General features: G+C 45.5%; 1 protein-coding gene across 2 annotated transcripts in view; it reads right to left on the reverse strand.

Annotated features, from left to right (window-relative positions):
* Positions 1 to 22,717, reverse strand: part of AGBL1 (AGBL carboxypeptidase 1) — a gene marked incomplete at its 3' end in the record, with an annotated part of 421,386 nt that overhangs the window by 178,378 nt on the left and 220,291 nt on the right. For both annotated transcript variants that reach the window (XM_079954219.1, XM_079954220.1), the window contains exon 21: positions 16,023 to 16,199. In XM_079954219.1, coding sequence (XP_079810345.1) covers positions 16,023 to 16,199 — 177 coding nt within the window. The remainder of the gene's footprint in view (positions 1 to 16,022; positions 16,200 to 22,717) is intronic.

The raw sequence follows: 22,717 nt of genomic DNA on the forward strand, positions 1-22,717 counted from the left end.
GGGATGGTGACAGATCTGGATAACAGCTGGATTTTATATTTTCAAAAACGTGGGAAAAGCCATTGTGCGTTCTTCTTCCCAGAAACAAGCCTTCTGCACAAAGGTACAATTTTCAAATATTGCTCCATTCGCTTTTGCCTCTGGCCACCTCTGCCACTTCACACATCAGGAAGAACTGTGGACCTTGTACAAAAAGGGGCTCCCTGCTTCTGCCCTTATGGGGCATGAACCAAGACAGAGGTGGCTTATAAAAATACCAAAAACCGATCACAAGAGGCTGTGGTTCTGCCATCACTACCCAAGTGTCTCCTGCTGCAAACAGTTCCAGGTAGCAAAAGTGAAGACAGAAGACAAGAGACTTCAGAGATTTGTTGCCCTAATAATTCAGTAAGGAAGACCAGGTGTTGCCTTGGGTAACAACCTCATCCTGCCGTCAGCCTTTGGGCAGATGGGGACAGGAGGACCATTTCCCTGCCCTTGCAAACAGGTTCCTTTCTGATTGTTTTTGCCACTTTCAAGCCGAGGGAGTAAGGGCATTCTAGCCTCTGCCCTCAGCAGCACTTTCAGCAGAGAAACACTTGGCTGTATGACTCAATCAGAGGTGAACAGCAAACAGAGTGTGTGGGGGGAGAGAGTTTTCTTCCTTTTCCTTCAGTAGAATAAAACCTTGCATGAGATCAATAGTTTCTTTGGTTTTCTGTTCCTGCTCCTTAAGGGCAGCTGGCTTATTGCATTTCCATTGATCAGATACACAGGCAGGGCAGCTCGGCAGAGATCAACCGAGTGTTGCGATTTAATTTTCAGCAATTTGGAGCAAAATGACTTTAAAATGAGCCAGGGAGGGGCATGGGGGGGTCACTCTTTGTTCTTATTAGAATATCACCAACATCAAACTGTGTCGTTTTCACACTTTTGACATAATCTCTATCCTCCCCACCCACCCACCCACCCAAAATTTTTAAAAATGGGATTCTAATTTTTGAATTCTAAATTGACAACTTTCCCTTCACTTGGAACCGAAAGTCAAGCTATACACAAGTGGCAGGAGTCACCACATGATGAATTTTGTCAAGGAAGGGGAATGAAATGTTCAGGTGCATTTTTAAGAGAGGGAAGGGGAAGAAAGTGAAGGGGGAACATCTGGTATGAATGCAAATAACTAGGTATGGCGGAATAGACTATCAAGGACAACCAGGGGCTAGGCTATTGGAGAGAAAGTAGGCTAGAAGCTATGAAGCACAATCCTTATAAGTTCAAGGGGGCATATTTCCTTTGTGTATAAGAGTGCACGGGATTTGTAGACCCACAGCTTGACCCTATGCTTGGTCATTCAGAAATATGCCCTGCTTATCGCAACGGGACTTACACAGAGCAATCCTATCCACAACTGCTAAAAAGTACATCACATTGAATTGAGTGTGGCTTACTCCCGCATAAGTGGGGCTCAGATTGCAGAATTTACTCCCTCACAGGGATGACTGATCACCTTCTCATTCTCTCTAAAGCTGGTCACAGCTTTTTGGATATTCCATGCAAGCACTTGAAAAGCCTTGAGGGGTCGTCCCCCCCCCCCCCCCCGTGCTGGCTTTGAACACCTGAAATATTCCCTTCAGGTATCCACTGCTGCCATCTCCTGCCCCTTCCCCAAAGGCAAAAAAATTAAAAAAGCATATTGTGGAGGGAAATGACAGCAAAGGCAGCAGCAGTCACTCCCACATGTTTTTCCTCCTGGGGATATAGGCTGAGAATGCAAATCCCAATATCCTTGGTGAGGAAGAAGTCATTTTTTTTTTTTATTTCCCACTGCAGAGGAAGCTATTGGGAGAAGCTGTTTTGAACTGCATAAGAAGTGCTCTTCAGGCTGAAGTGTTCTCAGGATTGCTCGGTCCATTACTCTCTAGTAAGTCCCACTGTCTTACTCCTTACTGCTTAGGATTACCACCTAGGATTCACTGACACCCAAAGACGATCACAAATGATGCAAAGATACAACAACAGTCCTTTCCTTGGGGGCAAAACATAGCTAGAGTTGTCTGCCTTGCTCCAACAAAGATGCCACATTACCTCTTGGTGGTTCTTATTTCCTGGGATAAACATAAAAACCATTGTCTACACAAGTGATGGAGAACCCGTGGCCTTCCAGATGTTGAACTTCCTTCATCCCTGACTATTGGCCCTTCTGTCTGCAGCTGCAGGGAGTTGAAATTCAGCAACATCTGGAGGTCCACAGGTTCTCCAGCCATAGATGGCACTGTTTGCTTGTCTATTGGCTTGCTGCCTGGCAGGTGAGCAGCTGGAAGGATTCTTATATTTGCCTGTAGGGAGATACCCAAACCTATGTCACACCAAAGCCATATTTCGGTCTGGCATCTTGATTCAAAATGGTGGCCAACATGCAAACACTGCCAAAGAGCACTGCCCCCAACTTGGGAACTCTTCTGCCAAGTTTGGTAACAATAGCTCGACTTGTCAGAACTTACAGAGAACAAACAAATTGGTGGGACCAATTCGGATGGTCCGCCCCCGCCACTTAATGGAGTGGTAGGGGATGCTTTATCCCATGTTGATGGCCTTTCAGCCGATTCCCTGGTGGCCCGCTGGAATGTGGAGTTAACCAGGGCTATTGACTGTTTGGCTCCGAAGCGCCCTCTCCGATTGCATGGAGCCCGGACAGCCCCGTGGTTTTCCACGGATCTGAGGGCAATGAAACAATCGTTGAGACGGCTAGAGCGCCGGTGGCGGATAACTCATTCCGAATCTGACCGGACACAGGTTAGAGCTCAACGTCGAGCCTACCAAGTGGCGATAGCGATGGCGAAGAAGAATTTCTTCACCGCCTCTATTGCATCTGCAGAAAACAGCAGCAGGAGACTTTTTCAGGTGGTTCACAATTTAGTGGAACCACCTGCAACATCGGGGCCCAGTACGGGCCACATGTTCTCCTGCAATGATTTTGCAAAGTTTTTTGCAGATAAAATCGCTCAGATTCGGGAAGAAGTAGACTCCACCGTGGGAGCAGGGCAGGGGCGGGAGAGTGCTAGAGTTCTGTCTAGTCAAGTTGAGTGGGATCAATTCCAATCTGTTACCTCCGAGGATGTGGACAGGCTGCTTGGACGAGTGAAGCCAACCACCTGTCTCCTGGATCCTTGCCCATCCTGGCTTATAAAAGCTAGCCGGGAAGGACTGGGCAATGGGCTTCGTGGGGTGGTGAATGCTTCCCTCCGTGAGGGAGCCTTCCCAGACCCGCTGAAAGAGGCGGTTATTAAACCGCTTCTTAAAAAAACATCTTTAGATGCGGCCACGATGGCCAACTATCGCCCAGTTTCAAATCTTCCATTCTTGGGCAAGGTGATTGAGCGAGCGGTGGCCGAACAACTCCAGGCACGCCTGGAAGAAGCGGACCATTTGGATCCCTTCCAGTCGGGATTCAGGCCTCATCATGGGACTGAAACTGCCTTGGTTGCACTGGTTGATGATCTTCGGCGGGCTAGGGACAAAGGTGAGAGCTGTTTCCTAGTTCTGCTGGATCTCTCAGCGGCGTTTGATACCATCGACCATAACATCCTTCTGGACCGTCTTGAGGGTCTGGGAGCTAGGGGCACTGTCATACAGTGGTTCCGCTCCTTCCTCCTGGGCCGTGTTCAGAAAGTGGTGGTGGGGGATGAGTGTTCAGACCCCTGGGCTCTCACTTGTGGGGTGCCTCAGGGTTCTGTCCTCTCCCCCATGCTTTTCAACATTTACATGCAGCCGCTGAGAGAGATCATCAGGAGGTTTGGGCTGGGTGTTCATCAGTATGCGGATGATACCCAGCTCTACCTCTCTTTTAAATCAGAACCAGTGAAGGCGGTGAAGGTCCTGTGTGAGTGTCTGGAGGTGGTTGGAGGATGGATGGCGGCTAACAGATTGAGGTTGAATCCTGACAAGACAGAAGTGCTGTTTTGGGGGGACAGGAGGCGGGCAGGTGTGGAAGATTCCCTGGTCCTGAATGGGGTAACTGTGCCCCTGAAGGACCAGGTGCGCAGCCTGGGAGTCATTTTGGACTCACAGCTGTCCATGGAGGCACAGGTCAAATCCAGAATGCGGCAGCTAGACTGGTGACTGGGGGCGGCCGCTGAGACCATATAACACCGGTCTTGAAAGACCTACATTGGCTCCCAGTACGTTTCCGAGCACAATTCAAAGTGTTGGTGCTGACCTTTAAAGCCCTAAGCGGCCTCGGTCCAGTATACCTGAAGGAGCGTCTCCACCCCCATCATTCTGCCCGGACGCTGAGGTCCAGCGCCGAGGGCCTTCTGGCGGTTCCCTCATTGCGAGAAGTAAAGCTACAGGGAACCAGGCAGAGGGCCTTCTCGGTAGTGGCGCCCGCCCTGTGGAACACCCTTCCAGCAGATGTCAAAGCGATTAACAACTACCTGACATTCAGAAGACATCTTAAGGCAGCCCTGTTCAGGGAAGTTTTTAACGTGTGATATTTTATTGTATTTTTGCTTTCTATGGAAGCCGCCCAGAGTGGCTGGGGAGGCCCAGCCAGATGGGCGGGGTATAAATAATATATTATTATTATTATTATTATTATTATTATTATTATTATTATTTTCCAAAATATATAGTAGATTTGTTTAATTTAATATACTTATATCCCACCTTTCTTCCAAGTTGGGATTCATTATTCTTACTAGTAGTAACACATTTGCTTTCCAAATACTGTATTTTTCCGTGTATAAAATGATGCTTTTTGCTAAAAAGAGAGAGAGAGGCAAAAATTGGATGTTGTCTTATACACAGATAGTGAATGCAGAGGGGGAATGTGCGATTAATGGCAGCAGCAAACAGGAGATTGGCAGCAGCAATTGGGCGGGTGATTGGCAAGTGGGCAGGTGGGCTGTTGGTGGTGGTGAGTGGGCAGACAATTGGTGGCTGCGGCGAAGTGTTCAATCGGCAGTTGCTGTGGCAAGCAATCGGCAGTGGCAGGCAGGCGGTTGAGCAATTGGCGGAAGTGACCTCCCCCACCCCCAAAAAAGCTAAACAACTTAATTTCTTAATTTTGGGTAAAAAAAAAATAGGGGTCGTCTTATAATTGGGGGTATCTTATACACGGAAAATTATGGTAATCCTTTCTGGCAGTGCATGGGTAGCAGCCCTTTGCCTTTCCACGACAGGCATGAAAAGCAACCCAGGAACATATGTATTTCACATATGTTCCCATGTTGCTTTTTACACATCACTTCCCTGAGTAGCAATCAGGACAAAGCACACACACACACACACACACACGCATTTTGCTCTCAAGTATTTACGGTCAGGGGTCCCTTTATCTTTATTTACATACAGTTTCCTACCACTGTAACCTGGTGCCAGGTCTCTGCAGTGTTTTTGACTTTCTTTCTTTTTTAACTGCAAAGCTCTGCTGGATCAAGCCCACCATCAATAAATAGATTGAAGCTTTCAGGGTCAATGCTGGTCCCATAGTGGTTTATTTTCAGCAGATGCAGCAATATTTGCAAGCTGGTCAATTTCTTCGTAAAGCCAGTGTTTGGGTTTTGAGAATTAAAGCTGGCATTTTGCCGTTTTACCAAGGTGAAATGGCATTACAAACAAACTGAGTAATGAAGCAGGGGAGGATTAATATCCTCATGCACATTCACCAGATGCTAATGCCCCTTCCGATCTTCAGGAGGAGGGGGGGTTGTGGGATCACGACCCCGCCCACACTCGCTCTCGCGAGGCTGGCGTCAGCCTCGCGGGAGACAGGGATTCACCCAATTAGCATACCCTGTGGCGCCAGCCAATCGGCTGGCGGCAGGGGAGGGCCTTCGTAGGGCCACATAAGGTCAGGGCGGACCCTGGCTCACCCCCTTTCTTCCCTGGAGACGACGCGGTTTCCCACCCACCCGCCCTTTAGGTTTTGCCACTGACCTTGCTATGGGCTTCGGCTGGTCGCCGCAAGGGGCCTGGTAGGAGTTTTTCCATTTGGCTAATTGGCTGGTTTTGTGAGCCACTTGGTTTTTTCGCCTACCTCGTAGCAAATCGTCACAACTCCCTCGGTTTTGGCGGTTAGGCATTGGCCGGGGTATTATCATGCAGATGAGGTTGGGGGGGAGGAACGCCATCACCTCCCCCAATGCTTGAAGGGTAGTTTGTTAAAGGACTCCGAGGGGCGACGCCTCGTCCAAAACCTACGGAGGCTAGGGCCTAAAGCGCGCCCCCGAGCGGTAACCCCTCGGGTAGCGCCTAGGGATATGCATCTCGGGTGGCTCCCCCTGTTGGTGTTTAACCCTTCCCGGTCAGACCGGATAGTCGGTTAGGGCCAATGCCTAAAGCCAATACCCTTCTTTCCTGTAATCAATAAAGTTGTGGCCATTTTCGCCCATTAACCTAAAACTCTGTATCCGTTGTCTTCATTTATTCCACCTGTGGGGGGGAGGGAATAGCCACACAACTATTGGATAACCAACCTCATAAAACCAACATGCTTATGTCTAATTAATGCTTGAAGGGGTTAACACCATAAAGTGAGCTGTCCTGCCAGGGTTAGTGAGGTGACTCCTCCTCACCTATATCAGTCATATAGTTGTACCTTAGTCTACTAGAAAAGCTCAATATGTGAGTAGGTCTGTTCCAGTTGTTCCGGTTCTGACCACATGGCTCTAACAGCCTCCCTTGAGTTCCTATACCAATACTTTAGGAACTTTTACCACTGTAAGTAAGCCAAGTTTTACTGCCTGAGCAACTTTTTTCTGAATGCTGTATGGGAAAGCACATGAACTAGACACTGAAGTGTTTGTAAGTAAACCAATTTTAACATACCAAACATCTGGTCTTTTTCTATGCTAGGAGAAGAGGGAAGTTTTGGAACTCACAAGGGCATATTTTAAAAGCCTAACAGCCTATATTTCCACACTCGGCTTTGCTGCATATTTTGTGGTTTTAAATCTCTGCTGGGGTTCTCTGGGGTATTTGCCCCAAACCTGGATCTTGGCATCCAGGGAATTCTCCTTTCTATATACCTATTTTATTTTTTCCTTGAACCAACAACAGAGAAGTTTTATACAACAATGTCCCACACCTCTGAGCAAGAAGATCATAAATAGTAGGGCTGTGCATCAGACTGAGCTGAACCAGAAACTGAATTGGTCCAAATGCAAAGTGGAATGTGTCTCTTCCACCTGCATCCACCTCAAAACTATATGTTTAATTGGGGGTTTAAAAAAAACCTTAATTAAGCATGTAGTTAGGAGGCAGGGTGGGGAGGAGAAACAGCATCTCCTTCCCCAACAGAATGCAAACTGCTTTGAGGTTTCGTTTTTAACAATCAAGCAGCATACAAATTGTATTAAATAAATCAATAAATAAATGTTCTTGTGTGAATGTCCTGCTTCCAGACTTCCCATAGGCATCTGGATGGCGACTGTGGGAACAGACTGTGGATTAGATGAATCTTGGCTCTGGTCCAGCCTGGTTCTTCTGTTTGAAGGACCTGGTCTCCAAGCTTTAGAGTCTGACCACTGTCTCCTCCTGAACTGCATGGTCAGTGCTGGTGTTGAGAAGGAATTGTCAGAGAGATGGATGAGAGGAGATAATATATTATGTTTTGGAGAACCAGCAGCCTTTCATTTCTGGAGGGGATCCAGAGCCTCTTGACTGCCCCTTCTCCTGAGAAAAGCATAGGCGAATTGCACTAATTTCTAGTATTTATAACAGCTAGTGCTCCAATCCCCATTCTCACATCTGGTTGCATAGCTAGCTAACTTCTTTGAAATAAGCAAAGGAACAATACCCATCATACCAAGCAGCTCCAGGAGCAAAAGGATGAATGTGGGCATTCAGCACAGAGCAACAACCAGCACAGCACTGGGGGGAAATATTTGAGTTAAATGACGGGATTCAGTCGACAACAGGCAGTGGTGACCACCAACTTGGATGACTTTAAAAGAGTATTAGACAAATTCATGGCGGAGAAGGCTCTCAGTAGCTACTAATCCTACTAATATTCAGGGCTGTCTTGACCCAGGGGTGCAAGGGGTGTGGGGCACCCAGGTGCCAAATTCGGGGGGGCGCCAGGTGCCCACCGCTGAAGCCGCCTAAGCTCTTAACTATCTACCGGTTATGAAATAATAAATAATTTAGATCAAGCTAGAAAAAACAAAATACATACAGTGGTACCTCAGGTTAAGAACTTAATTTGTTCTGAAGGTTCTTAACCTGAAACTATTCTTAACCTGAAGCACCACTTTAGCTAATGGGGCCTCCTGCTGCCGCTGCGCTGCTGCTGCACCATTTCTGTTCTCATCATGAAGCAAAGTTCTTAACCCAAGGTAATATTTCTGGGTTAGCGGAGTCTGTAACCAGAAGCATCTGTAACCCGAGGAACCACTGTATATACCTAGGTATTACCGAAATGTATACCTACTGTTTCACTAAAGGACTTTCGACTTTGTGCGCTCATTTACCAAAGATACTTGTCATTCACAACGGCAGCAATGGCGCCCTGTACGTGAAATTAATTCTTACATCATAATAAAATTTAATTTGGGGGCTAAACTAAATTTGAGGGCACTGGGCAGATCTTTGCACCCCAGCAGTGCATATGCTAAAGACTGCGCTGGATATGTTCTGTCTCCACTGTTGGAGGGCACATGCCTCTAAATACCAGTCGCTGGGAGGGAAGAGGTGGTGTTGCACTCAGGTCCTGCCTGTGGACTTCTCACAGGCATCTGGTTGGCCTGATCCAGCAGCCTCCTCTTGTGTCCTTTTTCTTCTTATGAATTCTTAGGAGAAAATGGAGGACATGGAGTAGCAGATGCAGAAGTGGGGGTTCCAAGGGATTGAAAGTGGGGAGAACAGGATCCCAGGGAAAGGGTTCTGGGAAATAGAGGTTTGGACAAGCATATCTCCTGGCTCCTTTGTTACAACCCATCTTTACAGTGACACTTCCATACATATTTCCACCATTTGGAGGGCATTTTACTAGTAAGTTATAAGGCATTAAAATATCAATTATTGGAAGGTAATAGCTTTATGTTCTCTTATGTAGCTCCAACATAAATGTCAGTGTTAAGAAATGATATTTCATTCTGGGACTAACAAATCAGGGACTTAGTGTACGGGGGAGAAATGATTGGAACTACTTGAAAGCTGCCTGAACCAGAGAAACTGCAAACATATTTATATTCTTACGACGGAAGAGGGGAAAATACACCCCTGGGCATGTTTTAAGTGTCCTCCGTCTTTTGGATAAATGGTGATGCTAAACAAAAAACAAAAAAAAGGGAAAGGGGGGAAATGAAAAGATGACCTTACAATAATAACCTCATGATCCAACTGTGACTGAGCTTTCCAACATACCGAAATCATTTGCAATACGTTCCGAGTGGAAATTTTTATGCTGCTTTATAATTCATCTGCTTCCTTATGGACCTGAACAAAAAAGGGCAGGATTTCCTTCCCTCTCTTTCCAAATGGTGTCTCGCGTGTAGAATTGCCGGGGCACCCTCTGGGGTTCATGCAACCTTGCTTTGCTTTCACTCTCAAGAGGCAGTACTCCTCTGAATATCAGCTGCTGGAAAACACAAGAGGGCAAGTATTGCTGCTTGTGGACTTCCCAAAAGCATCTGGTTGGTCCACATGGGAACAGGGTGCTGGGCTACAAGGGCCATTGACTGCGAGGCTCTCCTGATGTGGTGTAGTGGTTAAGAGCAGTGGACTCATAATCTGGTGAACCGGGTTTGATTCCGTGCTCCTCCACATGCAGCTGCTGGGTGACCTTGGGCTAGTCACACTTCTTTGAAGTCTCTCAGCCTCACTCACCTCACAGAGTGTTTGTTGTGGGGGAGGAGGGGAAAGGAGGTTGTTAGCTGCTTTGAGACTCCTTAGGGTAGTGATAAAGTGGGATATCAAATCCAAGCACTTCTCTTCTAATGGAACCAGGAGTACTGGAACCTACTACGCAAAGTCCTAGACCTATGAAGTGCCTGGTTTGTTCCCCGAGTACCCAGTGTCTGACACCAGGTCAGGGCTAGGCATGAAACCTTTCGACAGAATTTGAAGCTCAGGACTGAACCAGATGTTATGCACACCATAGGGATTGCAAGTGAAAATCGTGTTGCTAGGACAGGATTTCTGATCCATCCTGCATCTGGAAACAGTTATGCCATGAACTGGCCCTCCACATTGTTGGAGTGTACGGCTATCAGTGGCTACTAGCCATTATGACTAGGTTCTGCCTTCACTGTTGGAGGCAGTATGCCCCTGAATACCAGTTCCTGGGAATCACATCCTGCACTCATATCCTGCTTGTAGGCTTCTCATGGATATCTTGTTGGCCAGGGTGGGAACACAACGCTGGACTAGATGGGCCATTAGGTTCTGGGGTTCTTGGAAGAATGAAAATAAGTGTTGATATATTCCTGATATTCTACAGAACAGCAAAGGCTATCCTTTGAATAATGGTCCATTCTAGCCCATGCCAGTGAAAATACAGACAGTGCTACAGAAATGCAAAAGGGGGCTGAGCCTTTTGAAATTCATATCCTTTGAATGTGAAGCTTTTTTCAGAGAGCCAGTCATGATGATAGTGACTCAAACATGAGGTCAAATGAGGATTTTCTACACTTCTGTATTCCATCTTTCTTATACAGAGCTCAGAGTGGTGGCATAAGTGGTTCCCCCCAACCAACCACCCAATCCATTTTACCACCATAGCAGTCCGGTGAGGTATGCTGGGCTGAAGGAGGTGACCAGTCCACAGTCACCCAGTGAGCTTTGTGCTTGAAAAGAGGCTTGAATCTCCTTGCTGTGGACTAGAAGGGATAGGGAACCTCTGGTCCTCTATATGTTGATGGACTCCCAATTCTCATCAGCCGCAGCCAGCAATGGTCAGGGATAATAGCAGTTGTAGCCGAACAACATGTGGAGATCCACAAGTCTACTACAGTGGTACCTCGGGTTAAGAACTTAATTTGTTCTGGAGGTCCATTATTAACCTGAAACTGTTCTTAACCTGAGGTACCAGTTTAGCTAATGGGGCCTCCCGCTGCCTGCCGCGCCGCTGCCCCATGATTTCTGTTCTCATCCTGAAGCAAAGGTATTATTTCTGGGTTAGTGGAGTCTGTAACCTGAAGCATCTGTAACCTGAAGCGTCTGTAACCCGAGGTACCACTGTATTCCTGTCCTGGGATAGACAATACTAAGCTACATGGACCAATGCTTTGACCTGGCAGCTTCCCATGTTCCTTAGCTAATAAACAGCCACTTTGAACTGGAGGAACAGCAAGGTCTCCTCATGTTACTCATGCATCTCCCAACTGAATAGTTGGCCATGGTGCAAGCTTTATTACATTGCAGAGTCCAGCTTAGTGCAAGCTTCATTACCCGGCTTAGTGCACTGCTTACTGCAAGCAAACTTGCCTCTCTCGCATCGCTTAGTGCAAGCTTTCCTATATGGCTGTGTCCGACTTTAGCAGGAGCTATGTCTCTGGAGGTTTTCCTCCTGAAGGGTTATAGTTCCATCGCAGGACTGACAAAAGGATCAGAGTGGCACAGAATGCATAAACATTTGATGTAACCTATGGGTCACAATAAACATAGGACTCTAGCATAAGGCATGGAAAAGCAGCAGCCTCAGATTACAGATTCCAAGTGCCTTGAAGGGTAGCAGAGTTGGGAGAAAAAGCACAGCATACTTTTGGGCAAGAGAATCCATTGTTCTTCTCTTTTGTTCTTTGACACCCTGGTTTCCTTTGAGAGGAACTGGGGAGACAGAAATTTAAAGTATAAATAGATAAGCAAACAAACAAACTCACTAGAGAGTCCTCAGCCATAAGCCTCATGGAATTTAATAGGCTTTCTTCCCATTTCAGTGATGTTATAGCTAGAGAATTGCCTTCTGATCAAGTGTGTGTGTGTGTGTGTGTGTGTGTGTGTGTGTGTGTGGTGCAGGAATGTCAGAGAAGTCTGGTGAAAATGGAGCAGAAATTGCCAGTGTTCATTTATTTGTCCCACTTCCAGAATGGAAATTGACCCAGCAAAAATTATCAGTATTTGCTGTTATTGTTTCTTTCAGTCCACAAAATGGTACATTACTCCCCCTCCCCCATTTGCGCTGAAATGAATGGGGTGGAATCATGTAATGACAACCTAATTTAGTTAATTAATTGTGTACATTACATAAGTCACATACTTTTGTCACAGTGGACAGCAAGACAAATAACATAGTTTTTGACTGAAGACGAACTGTGGAACGGAAACAGAGCTGCAAGCTGTATGCAGGACAGAATGCAAAGCAGAACGCAGGACAGAATGCAAAGCAAGGCCTTTTCACATCCCTTATACGGTGGGGGCACCAACCAGATTTCCTGCATCAAAATGTTTTGAGCCTGCCCTTGGCTTAGGAAGGAGATTGGAGGTTGGGAATAAAGGTCAGAGCTACCCATGTTCTCACAATTTGCAATAATAAGCTCTTTTGGCCCACAATGTTGGAGCAACATAAAAAGAAAGAATTTGCTTCCTTAAACCCACTTTTACTTCTGGCCCTTCATGTTTTTTGTTCTTGGTCATTGAGAAACAGCTTTTTGCAACATCCACCCATGTACTCCAGGTGTAGGTTTGGAAATGGCTGTCCCTTTTCTCACAAGTGGGATGTGTTTAGTATGTTCCAGCCAAGCAGAGCAAATCCATTTCCCTCCCTAATATTCCCTTCATATATACTCCTGTGTTTTCTGTCCCGCACGGTTGTCCTGGAATTCTGTGTGCGCTTAGAACAGCTGCTTGGTTCCTCCTTGCTACGCTTCACTGATGCGTGGAGTGACAACTCTATGGAGTTTGTAATGAGCTTCATGGTCCCTTGACTCTGATCATAAATTTGATTGCTAAATAATCATCCATCTATTTACTTGCTGCATCCAATGAACATGCCTTGTAGAGATAAATAATGGCGTTGCATCGCTGTGTTTCTTCCTCCAAGGAACTCAGAGCAATCTCTTGGGTTCCCAAGCAATTCCTCACCCAAACACTGATGAGGCTCAGATCTGCTGATCTTCAGGGGATGGAATTGCATCAGAGTGCCTTCAAATTGTTCATTGTTGAGGGCCAGTAAAAGGTAAAGGTAAAGGTACCCCTGCCCGTACGGGCCAGTCTTGACAGACTCTGGGGTTGTGCGCCCATCTCACTTAAGAGGCCAGGGGCCAGCGCTGTCCGGAGACACTTCCGGGTCACGTGGCCAGCGTGACATCGCTGCTCTGGCCAGAGCCAGAGCCAGAGCCAGAGCCGCACACGGAAACGCCGTTTACCTTCCCGCTGGTAAGCGGTCCCTATTTATCTACTTGCACCCGGAGGTGCTTTCGAACTGCTAGGTTGGCAGGCGCTGGGACCGAGCAGCGGGAGCGCACCCCGCCGCAGGGATTCGAACCGCCGACCTTTCGATCGGCAAGTCCTAGGCGCTGAGGCTTTAACCCACAGCGCCACCTGCATCCCCCTACTAAGGGCCAGTAGGAGTACTTAAAGTAGGGGTGGGCAACCCATAGGCCACTTCCAGCCTCCCAAGCCACTGGAAGTTGCCTGTCAGGGCCCCCCTCTGCCCTACTCCTGATCCAGTTAGGAAATGAAGCCCTCTTCTATTTCGAGAAAATCTTCAAAGAGCAAGAAGACAGTAGGATCTTTTCTTCCACCTTAGTGATAAGTACCACAGCACTAAGATCAGTGATCTGCCTGCTCTGTAAGACTAAAAGGCAGTATTTACACACACACACACACACACACACACACCATCACTAGGATAGGGAGAAATGCTTCCTTTTGATTCTTAAAAAGCATGTAGACAACACTTGAAGGGCACCAGGTTGGTAATGCCTGGCTGAAACTCATACCCCAACCTGTGTTTTTAGTACCTCCATTATTACACTGTGTAACCCATAATGTGGGCAATTCCATGAATCAGGCTGGCAGCCTGGCTGAACCTGCTGAATTCCCAAAGAACTTGCTGAACTCACAACAGAACAGCAAATGAACTGAAGGCCTCTGACAGGGCTGAGGAAACTTTTTTAGCCTGAGGGCTCCACTTCTTTGTGGACAACCTTCCAGAAGCCACATGCCAGCGTTGGACAAGTCTAAAAGCAAACATGGTAAGAGCAATGGATGTGACTCTTGCTCATGTTCTATCCATGTAAAGACACACACACACAAACAAACAAACAAAAAACCTCCAGGGCTGGCCCAAGACATTTTGGCACGTGAGGCAAACCACAAATGGTGCTCCCCTACCACCCGGCCAGGGAAGAAGGGGCAAGTGAAGATCTACATCAGGAGATATGATCACTGTTGGAAGCTCTGCCAGTGATTGAGCCCTTTGTGAAAAGAGCCCCACCCTTAAGGATGTTAGAAAATTCCAGTGAAAACAGAAACAGTACCTGAAAGTGCCAATGCTCACTAATTCATCCCACCTTCAGAACAAAAATCAATCCAGTAAATATAATCAGTATCCTCTATTGTTGTTGTTGTTTTCAGTTTGCAAATGATACGTAAATGACTACAGTTTTCCCCTGTTTGCACTGTTTCCTTTGCAATGAAATGAATATAGTGGGAAAATATAATGACAACATAGCTGACATAAGTTGTGCAATTAATTACATAATTATTTTTTTAATTTAATTTACATAATTAATTACATAATTAACTATCTGCCACAGCAGATAGTCAGACAAAGAACATAGCTTTTGGCAGATGAACTGCAGTGAATGGAAACAATGCTGCTGAATACAGGAGAGAATGGAAAATTTTTCCCTCTTACATCCATACTCATGCCACCACATACACTCAATTTGGTAATCACAACCCACGCACCACCAAATCCCTCCATCAAAGGTGCACCAAAATTCTTCCCCCCGCTCAGCTTTTTCACATGCCACTTTACCTTACATTCCCCTTGAAGAACCAATAAACAGCTTATAATTATAAGCTGCCTAGATGGAGTGGCCACAAAATGTTAGCTGCTCAAAGTTCTTTGGAAGAAGAGCAGGATATAAGTGGAATGAATCAAGCCAAAAAAACACACAGCTGTTTGGCCTAAGAATTTTTCTGGCAGGCGGGTGAGATCAGATGTGGCAATCCTAACCCCACAGCCCATTGTGTACTATGAAAACTTCTGTCCAATATATCCTAGCAGAACGAGCCTCCATGTAATTTAATCAGAAGAATGAGCTGGAAATGTTTGCAAGAGCTAATGTTTGCCCTTCTGAAGGTTGGAGATTTGGTTTTAATTAAATTACAAGTGCTCCTTGTTAATATAACCAACGAAACATTTATTCTTTAGCCCCAATTCTTTTTCTCCTGCACGCAAGATCTATGCCCAGTTCCTCAAGCAAACAACCAAGTCTTTTTCGGGGCTCAGCCCTACCATCTCAGGCAAAAAACACAGAAGTTAAAGAGTAACAGTCACTCCATAATTTAGTTCATGCTCGTATTTTTTATCATGGGTTGGAAGCACCATTTGGAATTTCTCCTTCAGCAATCAAAATGTTTTAGGTCATTCCTCAGCTTCTCTTTTTAGCTGCTGATCTGAGATACACATATACAGCCGAACCCATCTGCAGTGTCATAACACTTTAATCAGTCATGGCTTCCCAAAGTTCAAAGTCCTGGGAACTGTAGTTCCTTAAGGGTGTTTTGAGTTGTTAGAAGACCTTTATTCCCCTCACAAAGTTACAATTCCCAGAGTCGCCTGTGAAGAGGAATTGTAGTTCTGAGAAAGGAACAGAGATCGCCTAAAAACTCTCAGCACTGCTAACAAACTATACTTCCCAGGATGTGGGGAAGCCTTAGCTGTTCAAAGCTATATGGTCTTGATGGCATCATCACGTTGGCTACAAGTAGTTCGAATTGGATTCTGATTTTGTGTAGGTCTTTTTGAAAGAAAGAAAGAAAGAAAGAAAGAAAGAAAGAAAGAAAGAAAGGCACCTGCATGGATAGTATATAAAGAAGGATGAAAGAGGTGCACACAAAAATTGTTTTCCAAGCAAGCATCACAGTACCTTGTAGAGGCCATGGCTGCATCCGCAGTAAGTGCATTCCATGGTGTAGCTCCTCTGCACTCCGATTTCCCGCCAAACCACCACGCGGGCTGTCGAGTCACGTGACTTCTCTACCAGGAAGCTGCAGCTGCTCATGAGAAATACAGGAGCTACTTTGTCCAAGATCTTTGGCAGGGTCTGCAACACATACACACACACAATAAATCTATAATCATTTAAATGTGTTCATCGTTGGATAAACCTACCACATTTTATCTACCTTTACAGCTACTTTTTTTCCCTCCAAGCAGCTCAAAATAGCACCCGTGGGTTCTTCCCCTCTCCTCTAGTTTATCCTCACAACAACCCTGTAAGGTAGGTAAAGCTAAGAGACAGTGACTGGTCCAAGGTCACATCATGGCTGAGTGGGGATTTGAACAATGCTCTCCTAGGTTCTAGTTAACCACAACACCACACTGTCTATGACAGTGCATATATGAAACCTGTGATGTAGCGGTTAAGGGATTGTGGTGTGATCTGGGATACCCCCCAAGTTTAAATCTGGGAACTGGTCATAGCTCAGTGGTAGAACATCTTCTTGGCTTCTAGAGGTCCTAGGTTCAATCCCCAGCTTCTTCAGGTAGGGCTGGGAATGTCCCCTGTCTTAAAACCTGCAGGGTGACTTCCTGCCAGTGTAGGCAGTACTGAACGTGGTGGACTAGTGATCTGACTTGATATAAGGCAGCTTCCAATATTCTTCTCTCATCTCAGTGATGAACCCATTGGATGTCCTTATGCAAACCAGTATCTCTTGACCTCTGTCTTTGTCCATCTGTATTGGTTGTTGCAGAATTGTTTCAATCATCTGTTCAGCAACTGTTTGTCCTGGATGACTACTCTGGGCATGATGGTATCTCGGTCCTGCCCCCGCTTTCCACATACAGCTAGCTGAGTAGCCTGCCAGCAAATACTTCTTCCCAGGTACTCCATTCTACTTATCTCTTTTCAGTTTCAGACTGACAACTAAAGCAACAGGCAGCAGCATTCAAGAAACCAGTTTTGGTCCAGAGGCTTCACGTTGCTGACTGATCCCCCTGCTGTAAGAATTGCTAAAAGTTTGCAATTGTTAAAAAAAACCAAATGAAATACAAAAACAAAGGAGCTCCATTGGCTTGAGTCATTTTATTTATAGGAATGAATGGGAATTCAAATGAAGGAGTCCCAAATGTGTTTCAATAGCGCTGCTGGAACAGCCTGTACAGGCCACAAGAAAGGTTACAGAGAGGAGAAGGAAAAGAGCAATTAGGCTGTGATGGGGGGACCTTTTTAATTGCTTCTAAATAGGGAGTTTTTGTCCTATCTGTCTGAAATTTGGTAGATCTGGGCGAGGAGCATAATGCTTTAAAAATTCATGCCAGCAGGATGAAAATAAATCACAAGCAACAGAAGACAAGCTAGATCTCCCACTGAAATCGTTGGAAAATAACACTGAATGGAAGTTACATAAACCAATTATCTGGTTCTGAATTAGTAGGAACAGAATAAAAGAGTAATGGGATGTACTAAACATTTAATAATGAAAATGTATGGCATAACTAACCAGGAAAAAACCATTTTCTTACACATCTCTGAGAGTTGAAGAGATAATGTACAGGAAACACTTCAAACATATAGGGAAAATACCATAAATGATATGATTGATGTGATTGGATTTATTGGACTTGTATATAGCTTTATATTCTGTACACACAAACCCCAACATACATATACACATATATGCACAATTTATTATATATATGATGCAATAAAACAAATTTAAACAATACACAATATCATCAGAATAACCACTGTAAGCACACGTGTATGTGTGTGTGCGCACGCACACACACGCGCGCACACACACACACACACACATACATACTAAAGCCCAGATTAAGAAACTGTAACAGCACTATCATTAAAGCTGTCCATATGCCAAATGCCCTGAATTCATTCATTCATTCATTCAAGGATTTATATCTCTCCCTTCTAATGCAATGCATTACTCAGGTCAGCTTTCAGCAATTAAAATATCACAATTCTTCATAAAACAACAGGACCGATCATGTAATGCAGTATAAAATAGAGGAAGGTTCAGGAAAGGGGGTGGGGGGACAGAATTCATCTGCTTGGAAAAGCAAAGCTCTCCAGGAAGAATTTTGAAAGTCTTAACCAAATCATCAGAAGTAGTGGCCTAGATGCACTGCATGGGGTAAGGTGTTCCACAACGCCGTTACCAAAAAGGTCACAAACCTTCATGGGGGGCAGGCACCAAGAAGGACATATGCACCAAAGCCACATTAACAGCAAACCTTTAAAACACAATGCTACCACTTTACACAGCCACATAACCTCCAAGTGTCCTGATTTTCCATGCATGGTCCCAGAATTGTGAAAGCCTTTATGTATTTGGTTTTAAATGTATTGCAAAGGCCTTTGTATCTTACATAGTTTTGTATCTGTAAGTCATTTCAAGGCTTTTTGTGTGTGGAAGAGGTTAATGCACATTCAAGTATTTATAATCTGCACTTCATAAGAGTAGAGGCACACGACACAAGATTACAATATCAGTAAAAACATTGGCGCTCTAAATCATTGCATCACACTGACTCTCAACATTCCGGAACACAGCAAAGCAACTTTAGAAGGCTTCTGAGTTGGGCTTTCTTGCTGGTCTGAGAAACCAGGAGACTCTGCTTTGCAGTGGCGTAGCGTGGGGGGTGCAGGGGGGGCCGGCCGCACCGGGCGCAACATCTGGGGGTTAGGGAAATCCACGGGTTAGGGGGCGCAAATCCACGGGTTAGGGGGCGCAAATCCATGGGTTAGGGGGCGCAAATTACTTGCCTTGCCCCGGGTGCTGATAACCCACGCTACACCACTGCTGCTTTGCCTTGGTCCTCCTCTGCCACACACAAACCAGCTTAACAGATGTCCAGTCCGAGCCCCCGCTGGATGAAAAGCAAACACAGGAACCATTCCCCAAGGCATGCAAATGCCTGCTAGTGTCACTCAGAATGCCCCTAGACCAGCCGAGCCAACCTGGTAGCCACACCGGCTGAGGTTGATGAGAATGGTCTCGTTGCCATTTCCATGCTGGATTAGATGGGCTGTGGGTCTGATCCAATAGGGATTTTCTTAAATTATTAGTAAGGTGGAGAGTACCTAATATGGATTCATGATATGGAGCTATTCTGATTTTCTTGTGAATTGCAACTGGAGATCAGCTGCGTCCTCCCCAAATCTCTGTGTATCTGCCTCTAATTTAATAGATACACACACAAATAAATACTTTGTGCAAAACTGTTGGACTTTATACTCTAAATGTTCTTCTGTTCTTCTGGAGAAAACGGTTGCAATATCTATTAGGGGGCGACTTCAGCTCTGATATACACCTTCTTTCTTTACCTGAGCAAATATCGCCACCTATGGTTCCAAGAGGGGACAGGATTCTTTTCACAGATGAATTGAGCTTGTTTGCTTTCACGTTTCATTATCATTGGTCGGTAGATTACCTGATGCTCTATTATTATTATTATTATTATTATTATTATTATTATTATTACTAGCCTACAGCTAATATTGTTGGCTGATGGTAAAAGACCCTAACTCACTGCTTGGAAGAAACACACACAGATCTAGGAGCCACACTGAGCATTTTAAACTATCAACAGTAAGCAGCAGTTTTATTGTATTTGCATCCTCCTCCATCACCATCTTTCTCACACACACATACACATATATGTGCATTTGTGTGGTATTTCATACTGACAAAACAACAGGCATCCAGACACATTGACATGGATCCTCTTACACACACACCGCAAAGGCATGCTCAAGGTGTCATTCAAGAGAAACAGAATAAATGCTATGAAGAGTGACATTGCCAAAACAAGAGGAAATGCAACACACACACAAAAGAGAGGATGGAAGAGGATGCTGGTTTGCCCATCACTTGCATATGCTAATTTGTTTTGAAATGGATGCAATAGTTTAAATGGAAATGCAATACCTCTCACCCTAGTGGAGAAGGCTGTGACCAGGCAATGGCCCCTGTGCCTTCTCAGTCTTCTGTCCAAACGCTGTTAACTGTGGTTGGGCAACTTTAAGGCCCCTATCCCTTATTCTTCTTAGGATTAGTTTAACTGGACTTGTACCAGACAGCCCTTCAAATAAAAGGAATATCCTGTGTGAAGTTGGACACAGGACCAGCCTAATTATAAGCCTTTGAGTCTCTCATCCAGGCAGGTCAAAGCTGGGCAAATCTCCTGTTTCATCCCCAAACATAGTTTGCTTAGGAAAACATTCACCAGCAGCTTAAGCTGATCCTGGAGCCTAATAGGTAAGGCCAGCCCAATCACAATGCAAACTGCAGAAATGACGAGTATTATAATGTGCATATGTCAATCATCTCCAGTCACCAAGCGTTCAATAACCCAGTGTAGAGGAGGAGTCAAATGATAAATGCATGAGCAAGTTTTCTGCCTTGTACTAGCTGGGCAGCCTGAATTGTCTATATCGTGTGTGTTTTTCTCTTGCAGTTCTGGCTGGACAGCTAGCTGATCACAGAAAAGGGCTTCCTTTGCTCCTATATCAGCTTGAACCAAAAAATCTGCAAGTGAAGCTTTTTTGGGAAGCAGGAAAAAAATAAGCATGGACACCTGCTCATACTTGCAGATAACAAAAGCAATGGGGACTTGGGAGGGGGTGGAATCTGGCAATGCTAAATTCCTTCCTTAGCCCTATAGAGCCTTCAAGTTCCTTAAACAACATGTTTCAAAGACTGTTGGGAAGTTCTTGGGGGTTTCAAACAGTGAGTCACTCCCAGCCCTACCTGGGAATACTGAGGATTGAACCAGGGACCTTCTGTATGTGAAGCAGATGCTCTACCATTGAGCTACCATGGTTTTGTTTAGTATAAAGGAATTGTTGGAAACTTTTAGTTTGTAGAAACTTGCCGCCTGGTGCAGTGATCACTGTGGTCCATGGCTTGGGCAGAGTGGAATGTTCTAAAGATGCTCACCAACTTCCTCTCCCCTAGTTGCCATTCGGACAACATACACACAAATGCCCCCAAAACATCAGACCCACTCAAGCATCGTCTGTGAAGGTCTGAGTATTTTCTTCTTGTCCTTGCCCAGCTGAGCCCAACCCAACGAAGGGATGATGAAAAATATATATGAAGATCCCCCAGCTCGATTCAGCTCCTTAAGACAATGGAAATTGTATTTATAATCAACCTTTTTTACTTTAATTAAATAAAAAGGCTGGTAGGTAAGTGGAACATAAGTGTGTGGAGTGCTCATTTGTAAACATTAGCAAATACGAATTTAATATTCTGTTTGTTGTAACCGTGTTTCTCAGGTCTCAAGCTAATGGTTCTTTCCTCTCTGTTTATTTTCTCATTAATTATCTTTTAATTGTACATTTCCAACAAAAAAACAAAAAAACAATTCCAACCGACCCCATACCAATATACAAACAGATCTATTTGTAACAATGTGCCAAAATGACTGTTAAGGACAACTTTTCCTTTCTGTTTTTCTCAGATATCTCCAAGGAGGTCATTTAAAGCTAAAGAAAGCTCACCTACAAAATCAACATTCCAAGAGCTCAAGCAAGTTACACAGAATTTGCAAGCCCATGCGCTAAACCCTGTCGCCTACCCACCCCCCCCCAGAAATGAGACATGACTACAACGTATGGGTTTAAATTAGGCCACAACATTGTTGAATTTCAGGTGTAGGAACCTTGGCTTAGGCCTTGGCAGGTATCCCTCTCAACCCAACAGGGGCTGAGGATGTGCAAGGCAGTCAGGTGCAATGGGAGGGGACTGTAAAGCATGAACTTACACAGTGTGCCCTCCCACTTCACCAAAGCTGGGAGTTTGACCTATATGCCGCCGCTCTAGGGTCAGTGACTCCCACAATCAACCCTTTAATGGGCCCTGCAAATGCTGCCACATGTGGGTGCATGAAGATGTTAACCCCCCCCCCCATATCTCAAAGATAGACTATAGGATACTGACCAAGGCCTAAAAACCGCCAAAGTTGTGACGAATTGCTACGGAGAAGGCAAAACCTGCCAATGCAGGCAAAATTCCTTCCTGGTTCCGAATACAGCAACCATTTCACGACCATAATAGCGCCCGCTGATCTAGGAAGCAAGAGGTTAGCCTGCAAAAGGAGACCATGTTACATTTTTAGGGAGGGTTGAGTGGGTGAATCTAGCAGGAAAACAAAGTGAGTCTGGGCCGAAGGGCATCAGCCTTTTTCCTGGCCCTCGCCCCACCCCCAGCTGGCAGCCCATTGTCCTGCCAAGATGGGGGCGGGGCGACGGCCACCCTGCAGCAAGGTGGGTGGCACCTGGCCAGGTAAGCCCGCATGGTGTCGCAAACCCCGCCCACCTCTTGGAGGCGGTGAGCGCAAATTTTTGCAGTACAAAAGCAGAGAATATCCCGTTAGTAAAGGTAAAGGTAAAGGGACCCCTGACCATTCAGTCCAGTCGCAGATGACTCTGGGGTTGCGGCGCTCATCTCGCTTTACTGGCCAAGGGAGCTGGCGTACAGCTTCCAGGTAATGTGGCCAGCATAACTAAGCTGCTTCTGGCAAACCAGAGCAGCACACAGAAATTTCAGGAGTAGTACCTATTTATCTACTTGCACTTTGAGGTGCTTTCGA

Source organism: Podarcis cretensis, assembly GCF_951804945.1.
Source record: "Podarcis cretensis genome assembly, chromosome: 14".
NCBI lineage: Eukaryota > Metazoa > Chordata > Lepidosauria > Squamata > Lacertidae > Podarcis > Podarcis cretensis.